Raw genomic sequence first — 15,226 nt, 5'->3', positions numbered from 1 at the left:
ATGCAATACTAATGACCTATCCTAAGAGTAGACAACCCCTTTAAGTATAAAGATTTGGTAAAGGACCATTCAAGGCTAGACAGGGGGCTATGCCTAGACATAAAGGCGGAGTGACACATGAAAATTAAAAACTCTGCTAGTGGCAGCAGCATAAACAGTTTCCTGTGTCCCCCAATGAAGCAATAGATTAGTCTGATATAGGGTCTTTAATTTCTGTAACAGTCTCTAGATCCGTTGGACCCAAGTTTGCTAACCTTGAGAGCTACATTGAGCTTTGAGAGAGGGTCATGAGCCACATTTAGGTCTTAGGCTATGTGCACACGATGCGGATTTACTGCCGATCAGCAGCGTTTTTTTCTGCGCAGAAACGCTGCAGATCCGCAGTACAGTACAATGTAAATCAATAGGAAAAAAAAAAAATGCTGTGCTAATGGTGTGAAAAATTCCGCATGGAAAACGCTGCGGATTGAAAGTGTGTCACTTGTGTGGATCTGCAGCGTTTCTGCACCCTTCCATTATAGAAATCCGCAGGCGTAGAGAACACATGAAATCCGCAACAAAAACGCACAAAATCCGCATAAAAAAACGCATCAAATCTGCACCTGCGTTTTCTGCCAGGAGATGCAGATTTTGTGCAGAAAATTCTGCACCCAAATCTGCAATGTACGCACATAGCCTAAGGCCTCCTTCACACGTCTGGTTTAAGGCCCGCAAATATGGACACAACGCACACCCGCTGTGGTGTGCACATATAAAGATTTTCACACGGACAGTGTTTCCTTGTGAAAAACCCACATACTACTTAGCTTATAAGCACGGACAAAATGTGCTGATGACCTACGTGTCATCAGGGTAACACGTAGCGGCGCCTGGGAAAAAGCGGTACAGTTCATGCTAATCCCAGGCAGAGGCTGTTGAGGTAGCTCTCATGATTATCTCCTGGGTCACGCTGAGATGGGCACTACCAGGTGACAATGATGGGAGTTGTATTCAGCAGCAGCTGTGTAAAATTAACAACAAACAAACAAAAAAAAACTGCATAGGCTGCCATGCAATTTTCATAATGAGCAAAGGGAAAGTCCACTGCTGGGGACTGATGTCAATAATCTGGAAAAAGGAGCAATATCCCAAAAGGTTCCCAGGCTATTAACGGCTCACAGTCTTTACTGGTGAATTTACGAGAGATGCAGGGTCCCCCTATATATTCAAGCCAGCAAAGGCTAAACAGACTGCTGTGGATTATTAATAACCTTGGAAGGGGTGAAAGATGTTGGGCCCCCCTCCACCTAAGCTACCAACATGGCTTTTAAAGAAGATAGTTTGGATGCTGGATGTAGTTTTCTTTACCTTTCAAATTTGGTATTTGGTTTAAATAGCATCTGATTGGAATAGATGCCATAGGCAATCACTTTTTTTGCACCAGTTTTGCTACGACGTGTACTTTTGGACTTGAAAATATACAAAGTAAAAATCAGAAGTGTTTTCAATATTTTATTGAAAAGTTTAACAAACAAGCAAACTGCAAAACATTGAGGGGGAGAGGGATAATTAAACTCTTGCATAGGTAACTGCAAAGTTATGACAGAATAAAATTCAAAATTCAACCAATTCACAAAAAAAGAAAAAACGAGGTCCACATAAGAATTGCTTTTTAGGTCATCTGTCAAATAGCATGATCAACTTGGTAAAATGTAAGCTAAGGGCACTTATGTGGAGGCCAAAAGTGTGATGATTTGACCTCTGTATAGCTGGGTACAAGTGTACAGATTTTTAGAATTGATACCAATGGTGGGACAGAGGTCACAGCAATCAATCAATCACCACCACTGGAGGGTGTATACAATTGACAGCGGCCACAAAAGCTGTGTGTACTTAGCGCAACTTTGACTACAAGATCACTTTTAATCAAATGGATCAACCCGTCAGCAGTGCTGTCTCTGTAAGAACGACTGCTTTCGATAGGAAAGGTGTACAGGCATTTAAAATAACTTTGTAGGATTTTAGCAGCTGCATTAATGTTTATAGCGTAATCTTGCATGTGTTATTCATTTAGTAACTAATGCTAAAGTGCTCTTGACTTTTTTCAATAAGTGCTGAACAACCACTTCCCCCTCCGCAGTGGCCAACCAGGAGCCCACTATAGTAGACCCTTATGGGGATTTTCGCAAAAACAAAAATAGATATTGGAATAACTAGAAGTCCCACTATTGGATGTGTTTACAAAAAAAAAAAAAAAAAAGTGAAACTGCTTTTCAAGCTGAACAAGCCCTTAGAGATTCTCGATGGCCTTTGGGGACGCAGCATGTACAAAATGAAAGCTTCACATTCTGACTAAAGCTGCTGCTAAAAAGGTATGCTTGACACCCATCTAGTGTGATCACTATTTTTTAGGGTCAGACTCCCTTGAAAGCACAATATTTAAAATAATGTAAGTGTGCAATATAATTCAGTATTTTTAGAAGTTATATGAATGTAAATAAGATGAAGCCATATGAATGAACTTTCCTTCCCAACTGGTGATGGCAGAGGGCGGTCCTGGTTTAATAGTTCCTACACAATAAACATCATACCAGGCAACCAATGTCTGGTCTGAGATACGATTCCTCATTTAACAAATATATAGGGCGCTCCATAAAGCAGATATCCTTAAGAATCGAGTGATAATGGCAAAACCTTCACAGGCATATATTCAGTTTATGAGGATGTGCTACTATCAGGCCCCTGATGCTGTGGCCTTATCTCATATACAATTTTTGGGGTGACAGATTCCCTTTAAGCAAATTTATCCCAGCTTTGCCCAAAATTCACGAACCACACGGGCTAATTTGAAGAATTTGCAAAAAGGTTACATACTGAGAGACAAAAAAGGAATGTCAGCAGGATTTCACTTCCAAAACTATTTATATGTGCATGTAGCGCTTTCAAAGACAAGTCCAACCATACCAGTATATGGCCGGTCTGTTCCTCAGAGCTTTTGATATGTAAATGAGGCTGAACTACTATTTGTATATCTAAGGGTATGTGCACACGTCAGGCTTTCTTGCAGAAATTTTCCTGACAAAAAACGGACATTTCTGCCAGAAAACAGCATGCGTTTTTTTCGCGTTTTATCATGCGTTTTTGACGTGTTTTTGACGCATTTTTTTCCAAATGCATAGAATTGCGGAAAATCTGCAAAATTAATGAACATGCTGCTTTTTTTACCGCGATGCTTTTTTTTTTTGCGGAAAAAAACACACAATGCAAAACATGCAGAATGCATTCTATATTATAGGATGTATAATGTATGCGTTTTTAATGAATTTCTATGTCGAAAAAACCTGAACGTGTGCACATAGCCTAAAGCCTCTATCACTCCGGCTCTAGTCCCTGCCTCCCTGACAGTCAATGCTGTGCGACTACAGGCAAAGCAGACAGCGGTACTGGCAGGGAATAGAGCTGGAGTGACAGAGGCTTCAGCTCTACAAATAGCTCTTCAGCCTCATTTCCATATCCATTCAAAAGTGTAACGGTATTGTTTGACTTGTTTTGGAAAAAGCTACATTTGGAAAATTAAATCATGGTGACAGATCCCCTTTTAAGAACAAAAAAATAATAATATTTATTATAAATTAGGGAATACATACATATGTGTTCTCAAAAGTGTTCCTTGGCTATGTATTAAATTTGAAGTTGATCAGCGGGAATAGTAGCATCTCATACTGCAGCATACATTTGCAGGACTGCAGAGCCATCTCCTCTAAGAATACATTTATAATTGAAGACAAAACAATGGGAATGGACATTTTTTGACCCTTTTAATCACTTTTTTCCTTTTTTTGATGTTGTAGGCTTTTTCCCTCCTTTTTTGGTATTGTTGCAGTACTTTGCTTCCAGCTGTGCCGTGAAGCTATCAAACTCCTTCTCCTTATCCTGCTGCCTTTTCTGAAAGGGAAAACACAATCAGCTATAAAAAGTTAGCCAAGTAATGTAATAAGAAATCAGATGATATGGATACATTCTTACTTGTATCAAAGCTTTTAAATTATCCTCTCCATCACCAAGCCCCATTTCCTTCTTTAATGCTTCAGCTTCCACAGCTTCTTCATGAGCCTGCAATAAAAATAACTTATTTTCAGCGCTCTATCCCCTCACTACATGCCGATGAAGCCATGGTGCCATCCCACAATGAACTGAAATCATGTCTGCAATTATTTTTTTCCAGTGGGGGGGTCCCATCAGTGACCGACAGCTCTCGCTGTATGCACTCTCAGAAAAAGAAAGCCGTTAGTCACTTGTAGGACCATTGAGTGGAAAAAAAAATAATTGCAAAAAGCAGAGGTAAAATAATTAGAGAGGTCATACTGAATCTTTTCTCACAAAATTATATATCAATCTGCGCTATAACATGATGCCTGCGGATTAGACTTCATGGGGACAGGGCTCTTCAGCTCAAGGCCCACTACTGCCCATACCAAATCCTGTATCTGCACATGTTTGAATACAATGGATGCAGGGGGAGAATGCGGAGAAGGCAATCACATAGGGTACCATTATGTGACTGCAAGCAGAAGTCACCACTCTACCATGTTTACATATCTCATCCATGGGCTGAAAGGAGCCTCCAACTGAACAACAGAAATTAAGTAAAAGGAGTAGTAACAGTTGCTTCTGGGGTCAAATTGCCAGCGTACATCAGGCATCCTGTATGCTCTGGAAAACTCACAGTACAAAGTGTTTGCAATCTATAATTGCAGGCTGCCATTGGGTCTGCAGAGACTTCAGGTTCAGCATATAAAGGGAACCTGTCACCTGAAAAACACCATTAACCTGCATATATGGTATTAATCTGCAGGGTAATAACGTTGTGAACTTGCCCGGCACTTAGACCCGCGCTGCTGGGAGGAAATTAACTTTGTTCCTTACTTGCCCTGGCAGAGTTTGGATACCAGTCATAGGGGCGGAGCCGGCGCAGGTTCAGTCACCGCTCTGTGTATTGAGAGTGGCGGCTGTATTGGCACCCCCTTACACTGACTGACAGCAGGCTCCAATGTTTATTGACTGATTTAATAAATATGTATTGATTTATAAATTAGATTTGACTTGCCTTAGTCTATTTGTACAGGTGCTTCATGTTTGTCAAAATATTTCGCAGCCCTTTTTGATTGAGCCTTTAAAGCTCTATCTCAGACATTCATAGCACATCCACAAGATATGGTTTGTGGGTCCCATGTCTGGGTCCTGTATCTAAGAAGGAAGTAGACGTACCCCACCCACCTTCCATACACTTCAGTTAAAGTTACATAAAACAGCAGGGCATATTTGGTCGGCTGTTTCCCCAAGTCTCATCACACAGACAGCATCGCCTGATATGGGACCTGCAACTTATGCGGTAGATAAGCGTTTTAGCTGGGAATTTCCTTGAATAAAACTAATATTTTACAACAGCAACTGCATCATGCACACAAGCTGGCGACAGTTGTATTTACTACGTGGAGTGACCCAAGTCTATGGACGTCAGCCTTACATTCTTGCTTACATGACTTCTACTTGAAGAGACAGGTAACACATTTTGCAAGTAAATAGATGCAGTCATGAGAGAACTAATGCTTGGCACTGAAGAAACATGAAATAATATTTCAGTACATCAGTCAGGCTATGCCTAATATTTCCAGTGTATTGGTGCTACCATTCTATATTTTGGGTCTCACCCTTTTCTTGCGCCGTTCACGTTTCTTTTTGGATTCTTTCACAAAAGCATCATAAGCTGGGACCTCTTTCTTATTAATAGCTTTCTGAATAATATCCTTGATCCTCGGTTCATCATCAATTTCCGCAAAAATAACAGAGTCCATTATGTTATCCATGTCTCCTTCAAAGTCCATATAAGCTTGTATTATATCAGCTCGTTCCTCCTCACAGCCTTTATATTTTTTTTCATATTCTTTTATGTCTTCTACAGTGATCTAAAATAAAAAATAGGATATTGTTCATTCTATATGCAAAGACATTAAAAATGTAGGCAATATTGTGTAAATCAGTACCACCCCTGAAGTGCTTTTATTTTCACCCACACAGATCTCCAGACATTAGCCAATGGGCTAATAAAGAGCCCCTTCGTTTCTGTGTTGTACTATGCAAATATAGCAACGGTCAGGATCAGTGGTGACCCCACACTCCACATATTAGTAAGCCATGTCATAGCCTAGCCATGTGCCATAATGCATTAAGGTAACAGAATAATAGGCGAGGTCTGTTTTTGACATTATTAATTCAGCAACATAATAGTGCTGCATATTCCTTTACATATTAATTATAAATCGTGACCTTGATGAAAAATGATCGGATTCAACACCATCCAAGCAAGACTTGCACAATACTGATTATATACTTTGCAGGGAGAAACCATGGGTAACAATACCTTCTTAAACAGCAGGTGCCAGTACTTTTCCCAGTTCTGGTCTTGGGAGACTGTGTCCGACTCATCATCGACAATTCCTTGCTCATCATACAAAGCTCTTTGGTCTTTGTCGTTCAGAACTGAATACACTTTTCCAAGTACCTGCAGACAGAAATAGAAGATTTTAGGTTAGGCTAATAAAAAGGAACACTGACAGAACGTGGAAGAGCTGTCCTACACACAATCATCAGTGCCCAATCCATTCAGAATATAAAGTGCTGTGGATGGGAGTCTGGTTCTGCTCGTTAATGATCAGAGGAGGCCAGTCAATTACCATAAGTTGTGGAACTTTGTGGAGTGCTGCAGCTTGTGCCCCACTGAAGTAACTAAAGCAGGGGTGGACAATTAATTACCCCAAGGGGCCACGAGAGACAGCAACTGTTGTGGAGGCCGAACAATTATTTTATATTGATATTAAATTGGATCACTTTATATTGAGGAAAATTAAGTATGCTGATAGCCCCCACACAGCCTCCCCATATATGGCACAAGCCCCCACACTGCCCCCTGTATGCACAGCACGAGCCCCCGCACGGCCCCCTGTATGCACAGCACGAGCCCCCGCACGGCCCCCTGTATGCACAGCACGAGCCCCCGCACGGCCCCCTGTATGCACAGCACGAGCCCCCGCACGGCCCCCTGTATGCACAGCACGAGCCCCCGCACGGCCCCCTGTATGCACAGCACGAGCCCCCGCACGGCCCCCTATATGCACAGCACGAGCCCCCGCACGGCCCCCTATATGCACAGCACGAGCCCCCACACAGACTCCCATATATATGTAAACATCTCGAACACAAAAAAAACAACAACACTACATACTTATTTAGCTCCCATTCCCCCAGTGATCGGCCGATGCAATGAAATAACATCATCGCATCTGCTTTCTGACACGCCGATTGGTGGAATATCGAGCTGGCAGCGCCGTCCTCCACCAATGTATTCACCAATGTCTGCATCCAGACAATGCGGATAGTGGCGGACAAAAGCATGGTGCGGCTCATGGGCCACCGTTACAGCACTTCAGCGTTCTCTGTCCACAGGCTGGAATGGAACAGCCAGAGGGCTGGATGTAGCCTGCGGGATTCAGTTTGCCCAGGTCTGATCTAAAGGATGCCCAAGTTAAAGGGATATACAGTGTCTAAAAGTAGTATTCAACCCCCTGCAGATTTAGCAGGTTTAATAAGATGCAAATAAGTTAGAGCCTTCAAACTTCAAACAAGAGCAGGATTTATTAACAGATGCATAAATCTTACAAACCAAAAAGTTTTGTTGCCCAGTTAAATTTTTATAAATTTTAAACATAAAAGTGTGGGTCAATTATTATTCAACCCCTAGGTTTAATATTTTGTGGAATAACCTTTGTTTGCAATTACAGCTAATAATCGTCTTTTATAAGACCTGATCAGGCCGGCACAGGTCTCTGGAGTGATCTTGGCCCACTCCTCCATGCAGATCTTCTCCAAGTTATCTAGGTTCTTTGGGTGTCTCATGTGGACTTTAATCTTGAGCTCCTTCCACAAGTTTTCAATTGGGTTAAGGTCAGGAGACTGACTAGGCCACTGCAACACCTTGATTTTTTTGCCTCTTGAACCAGGCCTTGGTTTTCTTGGCTGTGTGCTTTGGGTCGTTGTCTTGTTGGAAGATGAAATGACGACCCATCTTAAGATCCTTGATGGAGGAGCGGAGGTTCTTGGCCAAAATCTCCAGGTAGGCCGTGCTATCCATCTTCCCATGGATGCGGACCAGATGGCCAGGCCCCTTGGCTGAGAAACAGCCCCACAGCATGATGCTGCCACCACCATGCTTGACTGTAGGGATGGTATTCTTGGGGTCGTATGCAGTGCCATCCAGTCTCCAAACGTCACGTGTGTGGTTGGCACCAAAGATCTCGATCTTGGTCTCATCAGACCAGAGAACCTTGAACCAGTCAGTCTCAGAGTCTTCCAAGTGATCATGAGCAAACTGTAGACGAGCCTTGACATGACGCTTTGAAAGTAAAGGTACCTTACGGGCTCGTCTGGAACAGAGACCATTGTGGTGGAGTACGTTACTTATGGTATTGACTGAAACCAATGTCCCCACTGCCATGAGATCTTCCCGGAGCTCCTTCCTTGTTGTCCTTGGGTTAGCCTTGACTCTTCGGACAAGCCTGGCCTCGGCACGGGAGGAAACTTTCAAAGGCTGTCCAGGCTGTGGAAGGCTAACAGTAGTTCCATAAGCCTTCCACTTCCGGATGATGCTCCCAACAGTGGAGACAGGTAGGCCCAACTCCTTGGAAAGGGTTTTGTACCCCTTGCCAGCCTTGTGACCCTCCACGATCTTGTATCTGATGGCCTTGGAATGCTCCTTTGTCTTTCCCATGTTGACCATGTTTGAGTGCTGTTCACAAGTTTGGGGAGGGTCTTAAATAGTCAGAAAAGGCTGGAAAAAGATAATTAATCCAAACATGTGAAGCTCATTGTTCTTTGTGCCTGAACTACTTCTTATTAGGGGAACCAAACAGAATTCTGGTGGGTTGAGGGGTTGAATAATAAATGACCCTCTGAAAAAACTTTTCCCAATTTAAAAAAAAAATAAACAAAGAAATAACATTCTTTTTTGCTGCAGTGCATTTCACACTTCCAGGCTGATCTACAGTCCAAATGTCACAATGCCAAGTTAAATGTGTAAACCTGCTAAATCTGCAGGGGGTTGAATACTACTTGTAGGCACTGTAGGTGACTGGCTGAGTTTTAAGGCATTTCCAAATTTTAACTTTTCTTAGTCTCATCTGATTGACAAGGCCCATTAGCTTAAGCTACCTGAATCAAAATTAACTTGCATTAATGCAGCCATGCATTGCAGCATGCAGTGTTTCAATGTAAACATACTTTAAAAAGTGACTGAACTATGCATCTTAAGTGACTAGTCCAAGGGAGGTCCCCTGCTGCTTCTCCCTCGCCCCGTATATATTGTAGACGTTCAAATGTCCTAAGAGGACTGCAAGCACTGCCGCATGCCAACAATATTCCATATCAACAATATTAAATGCATTATTTAAAATAGGGGGCAGGTCAGAGAGGGATTAGTGACCCGTCATAAGCCATACAGATGCATATGCAAGCTGAGCACCACATAAATATAGATATAGATTATCCCCTTCTACTCCTTGGTCAGACCTCATCTGGAATACCATATCCAGTTCTGAGCATCACATTTTAAAAAATTACATCGAAAAACTGAAGCAAGTTCAGAGAAGAGCGACCAGATGGTAAGCGGACTGCAAAGTATGTCCTATGAGGAACGGTTACAGGATTTGGGAATGTTTAGCTTGCAAAAAAGAAGACTGAGAGGAGACTTAATAGCTGTCTACAAATATCCGAAGGACTGTCAAAGTGTTGAAGGATCATCATTATTCTCATTTACACATGGAAACACGAGAAGCAATGGGATGAAACTGAAAGGGAGAAAATACAGATTAGATATTAGAAAAAACTTTTTGACAGGGTGATCAATGAGTGGAACAGGCTGCCACGAGAGGCGGTGAGTTCTCCTTCAATGGAATATTAAAATAGAAGCTGTATGTATTACTGGTCGTCAAAATTGCAGCTATCACAACAGGACCCTAACAGCCCCCTGTGATGTCAGCAGTCATCTGCTGTGTGACACATTACTGTTTTATGCTATTATTGGTACAAATTTATGATTTATTTTTAGTTATCAATTATTTTGTCACTTTGCCTAACAAGAACAACGGAAGCAATTCATCTCTGATGTTAAAACAGTGACCCAAAGTCGTTTAACCACTTTAAAACACCAATTATGTGTACAAATTTGGGAAAGTCAGCTGCTTGACCACTTTGATGCCCACAGCATGTTTGGGCCAATCTGGAGTGCCCGAGTTTCATGTGGGGCCTCGCCACTATCTGTGTGTCTGCTGCATTTGATGTGAGCCCCCTCCGTCTACTGCGAGGCCTCCCCCCATCTGCGTCTACTGCGAGGCCTCCCCCCATCTGCGTCTGCTGCGAGGCCCCCCCCCATCTGCGTCTGCTGCATCTGATGAGAGGCCTCCCCCCCATCTGCGTCTGCTGCATCTCATGAGAGGCCTCCCCATCTGTGTCTGCTGCATCTGATGCGAGGCCTCCCCCCCCCCATCTGTGTCTGCTGCATCTGATGCGAGGCCTCCCCCATCTGTGTCTGCTGCATCTGATGCGAGGCCTCCCCCCCTCCGTCTACTGCGAGGCCTCCCCCCATCTGCGTCTGCTGCGAGGCCCCCCCCCATCTGCGTCTGCTGCATCTGATGAGAGGCCTCCCCCCCATCTGCGTCTGCTGCATCTGATGAGAGGCCTCCCCCCCATCTGCGTCTGCTGCATCTCATGAGAGGCCTCCCCATCTGTGTCTGCTGCATCTGATGCGAGGCCTCCCCCCCCCATCTGTGTCTGCTGCATCTGATGCGAGGCCTCCCCCCCTCCATCTACTGCGAGGCCTCCCCCCATCTGCGTCTGCTGCGAGGCCCCCCCCATCTGCGTCTGCTGCATCTGATGAGAGGCCTCCCCCCCATCTGTGTCTGCTGCATCTCATGAGAGGCCTCCCCATCTGTGTCTGCTGCATCTGATGCGAGGCCTCCCCCATCTGTGTCTGCTGCATCTGATGCGAGGCCTCCCCCCCATCTGCGTCTGCTGCATCTGATGCGAGGCCTCCCCCCATCTGTCTGCTGCGAGGCCTCCCCCCATCTGTCTGCTGCGAGGCCTCCCCCCATCTGTCTGCTGCGAGGCCTCCCCCCATCTGTCTGCTGCGAGGCCTCCCCCCATCTGCGTCTGCTGCATCTGCTGCGAGGCCTCCCCCCATCTGCGTCTGCTGCATCTGATGAGAGGCCTCCCCCCATCTGTGTCTCCTGCTGCATCTGATGAGAGGCCTCCCCCCATCTGTGTCTCCTGCTGCATCTGATGAGAGGCCTCCTCCCATCTGCGTCTGCTGCATCTGATGAGAGGCCTCCCCCCATCTGTGTCTCCTGCTGCATCTGATGAGAGGCCTCCCCCCATCTGTGTCTCCTGCTGCATCTGATGAGAGGCCTCCCCCCATCTGCGTCTGCTGCATCTGATGAGAGGCCTCCCCCCATCTGTGTCTCCTGCTGCATCTGATGAGAGGCCTCCCCCCATCTGCGTCTGCTGCATCTGATGAGAGGCCTCCCCCCATCTGCGTCTGCTGCATCTGCTGCGAGGCCTCCCCCCATCTGCGTCTGCTGCATCTGCTGCGAGGCCTCCCCCCATCTGCGTCTGCTGCATCTGCTGCGAGGCCTCCCCCCATCTGCGTCTGCTGCATCTGATGAGACCCCCTCATGTAACCCTCTTCATAACGTCCTTCGGGGCTCCCTCTGGCGGCCACATTGTGTCTTATTGTCATTAAACAGTAACAGAAAGTTTGGGAGTGAGAGACTGTTAAACCTGCATGTGGTCCCTGCCTCACCTGGAACTTGACCGTGGCCTGAGCCTTCTCCTCCTCCGTTACCCGGTCCGGGTGCACCTTTAGTGAGGTTTTCAGATACCCGCGGCGAATCTCCGCCTCTCCCGCCGTCTTCCTCACGCCCAGGACGGTGTACAGGTCCGAGCTGCCGAGGTGGCGCTCACAGTCCTCCAGCAGGCCCGGCATGATGATGATAATGATGAGGAGGAGCAGACTGAGCCCGCGATAATAACACTCGCACGTGACAGATTTTGGCGCGTCTAGAGGAGAGCGGCGCTCATTGGCTGTTCCGGTGTTACGTCACTGCTGTCATCGGTGACTGTTTCACCCCTCACGTCACTTCCCGCCAGCCCGTCCAGCTTCCGGTGTAGTTACAGTAGTAGTTCCGCTGCCGGAGAATGGCGGCGTTCACCACCACGGCCGCGGACAATCTGCTCCGGCAGGCCCGGAAGCTCGGTGACGGGGAGCTGGAGAAATTCTGCTCCCGTGCTCGGAGTCAGCTGCTCAGCGCGGACGTGGAGAGCTTGGACAGTCTGCGGAGGCTGCACCTCATCCTCTCTGCCAGCAGGGGGCGGCGCAGTTTGGATTCTGCTCTGGTGAAGCAAATACAAGAAGCTCTGTGCTGCCAGCAGACCTCAGCTCAGGTTCAGGCTGTGTGTGCTGCCATCCTGTGCCAGCTGTGCCCCTGCCCACTGGTGACGGTGTCGTGGGGTCCCACAGAGCAGTCGCGGGGCCCCGTATTCTCCATCCTGCTGGCCCAGGCCTCTAACAGTGAGGTGATGGAACTAGGGCCACATATTTGCCAAGCTTTGGAGATGCGGGCCCCTGAGGGCCACAGCCTGAGAGCCCTTCTCCCAGCACTGCTGAGGGTAGTTGGAGTCCGTTCTGAGAGCTTGCAGGAAGAACAGGTCAACACCGTGAACAAGAAGCTGACAGACTGGCTGCGCTATGCCACCGTTCCACAAGTGGGCGCCACTGCCTCCGCAGGCTTCTTCTCCAGCGCACGAGTGAAGCAGCCCAGTCTAATCTCAGAGGTGGACGGTGCCATGGCAACCGATTTCTTCACCGTCCTTAACCACAGCCAGAACTATACCGAGGACCAATGGATGAATATCCAGGGCTTCTCCGTCCTGCGTCAGTGGCTCCTTCACTACGGCACAAACGGTAATGCCGGCTCTGAAGACAAGTCCGAGGTGGAGGGTTCTGTGGTCTCCATGGTCTCTGCTTCTTCAACGTCAAGCCGCCTTCTGCCACCAAGAGAACGGCTGAGGGAGAAGGGATTTGAATACTGTCTGAGGCTGATAGAGCAATGCAACCGAAAAGCCCAGAAGAAGTCCGATGTGGACCTCCAGAAGGCGTGCCTGGTAGAGGCGGTGTCCGTGATAGATGTCCTATGTAAGCAGGACGTGTCCTTCCTGTACCGCACCTTGCCTCTCATGAAGGTCCTGCACACAAGGGTTTGTTCGGACCCATCTCTGGCCCCCGTGCTCCTCCCAGTTGCTCAGTTCTATCTTAACCACAGTGAAGCTGCTGCAGTGGAATCGGAGGCGGTGTACCGGCATCTGTTCACCAAAGTGCCCTCGGACATGTTTCATCAGCCTCTGTTTGCATTTCAGTTTGTCCGATTCTGCACAGCTAATGGCTCCTTTCTGGCAGAGAACGCTGAGGCATTCAGAGGAAGCTTTCCCAGCATACTGAAGCTCCTGGCATGGCATGCTCCATCACTGCTATCAGACTTTGTGACTCTTCTTCCTATGCTTATCAGTCCAGAATCTGCTATTGAGATTCTGCATTCATTGTTGGATCTGCCTTGCCTTACAGCAGCAATGGAGGTCCACGTTATTGTTGCATCCTCAGTAGAGAAGCATAATCTAGACGCTTCTGTGTTGCCTTCATCTTCTTTAGAGGCGTATCGTCATCCCGTTTACAGTGCGCTCTACCATTATCTGTTACGTATTGAGGCTTGGAATGGGACACCTCCAGAAGGATTCATCAAACTCCGCCAGATCCTTGCAGACAGGAACACGTCACCCCGTGTCCAACAAAGTTCTCAAATTGTTCCATGCCTTCTCCAGCTTTATGTCAACGTTGTCTCTGAATTTGCCGATGGTGGTCTTGTAGGTAGAATAGTTCTAACGTTCCTGGAGCGCAGTGTTCACTTGTATGACTCTCCTTCATTCCAAGCCGAGGTCCAGAGCATCCTCGGTGCTCAGCTTCCTAACCTGTGCCGCCTGTACCCCTCTGTCATTGTAGAACTTTCCCGTGAGTTGTTAGACTTCATAAGTACAGTCGGTAACATCCAAAGCAGGGAACCATTATTTGCTCATGTGGTCTGGGCTATGGGAGAATACTTGTCGGTATCCTATGACAAGAGGTGCACCGTAGAACAAATCAATCGGTTCTTTGAGGTTCTAGAAGCGTTATTGTTTGAGATCACACAACTCCGGGGTTCTTCCAGTGCACCAATCTCTTCACCTCGTGTTATAACAACTCTTATGACCACCCTTGCCAAACTAGCATCCCGCAGTCAGGACCTCATCCCAAGGGTTTCTCTCTACTTGTCCAAGATGAGGTCGTGTGTACAGAGTTCAGCCATGATCTCTACATACGGGGAGGAGGACAGCGAACAGATTCTTATACGGGCCACAGAGCTTCTAAACCTATTGAAGGTGCCCAGTGTGGCACAGTTTGTTCTCACTCCTCCTCTTGAGGTTTCCAAGCCAAGTTTTCACCATGACCCATCTTCCTCTCTGCCACTTGCAATTCGTACCTCGAGTTATATGTTGCTAAGAGAGCGGACATTACCTGGATGAGTGACTGGAACTGTGATAGTGACCATACATTGGTCCTTGTATACCAATGACCATATATTGGGCATAACGGGTAATTTTTTTTTTTTATTCAAATGACAGACAAAAAAAATGTGTTTTCAAAGATACTTCATTTTTGGAAATATGCTAAGTATTAAACATGTTATCTACATTAATGGTTTTGTCTTAGTTTTAGAAGTGGCAGAAATATAATTATTGGTGAAAATGGATTGATATGAAAATTAATTGCAGTTTCTGGAAGGACTAAGAAATTGCTGATGAAGTAGGGGTTGTACGGGTTATTTATGGCCTATCTTTTTGCATAGGTCATAGGGATCAGGTCCGTGGAGATCAAACATCTGGCACACCTGTAGATCAGGTGTTCCCCTGTGCCATGTCCACTAAAGGTACATAGTGGTGTTCTATCAACTTTTCTTCTGGCTGCCTCAGACCTACAGATGTTCTGTGTTGGTGGCCAGTGACCCCCCCCACCAAGCAGATATTCATCACCTATTTTGAGAATAGACACTGA

The 15,226-nt window shown here is 46.3% G+C and overlaps 2 protein-coding genes across 2 annotated transcripts; one reads left to right on the top strand and one right to left on the bottom strand.

Moving 5' to 3' along the window:
- Positions 1 to 1,478: 1,478 nt before the first annotated feature.
- DNAJC9 (DnaJ heat shock protein family (Hsp40) member C9) lies at positions 1,479 to 12,181 on the bottom strand. The gene is made up of 5 exons (XM_077259102.1): positions 11,888 to 12,181; positions 6,401 to 6,541; positions 5,691 to 5,945; positions 4,006 to 4,092; positions 1,479 to 3,924 (listed from the first exon to the last, which is right to left on the bottom strand). Exons 1-5 carry the CDS (start codon positions 12,068 to 12,070, stop codon positions 3,802 to 3,804), a joined length of 789 nt encoding a protein of 262 aa, XP_077115217.1. The 5' UTR covers positions 12,071 to 12,181; the 3' UTR covers positions 1,479 to 3,801.
- Positions 12,159 to 14,862, top strand: AP5Z1 (adaptor related protein complex 5 subunit zeta 1). Its single transcript, XM_077259101.1, has one exon. It carries the CDS (start codon positions 12,283 to 12,285, stop codon positions 14,695 to 14,697), a length of 2,415 nt encoding a protein of 804 aa, XP_077115216.1. The 5' UTR covers positions 12,159 to 12,282; the 3' UTR covers positions 14,698 to 14,862.
- Positions 14,863 to 15,226: the final 364 nt, after the last annotated feature.

Source organism: Ranitomeya variabilis, chromosome 4 (assembly GCF_051348905.1).
Source record: "Ranitomeya variabilis isolate aRanVar5 chromosome 4, aRanVar5.hap1, whole genome shotgun sequence".
Taxonomy (NCBI): domain Eukaryota; kingdom Metazoa; phylum Chordata; class Amphibia; order Anura; family Dendrobatidae; genus Ranitomeya; species Ranitomeya variabilis.
This window is presented reverse-complemented; position numbering and strand designations above follow the sequence as displayed.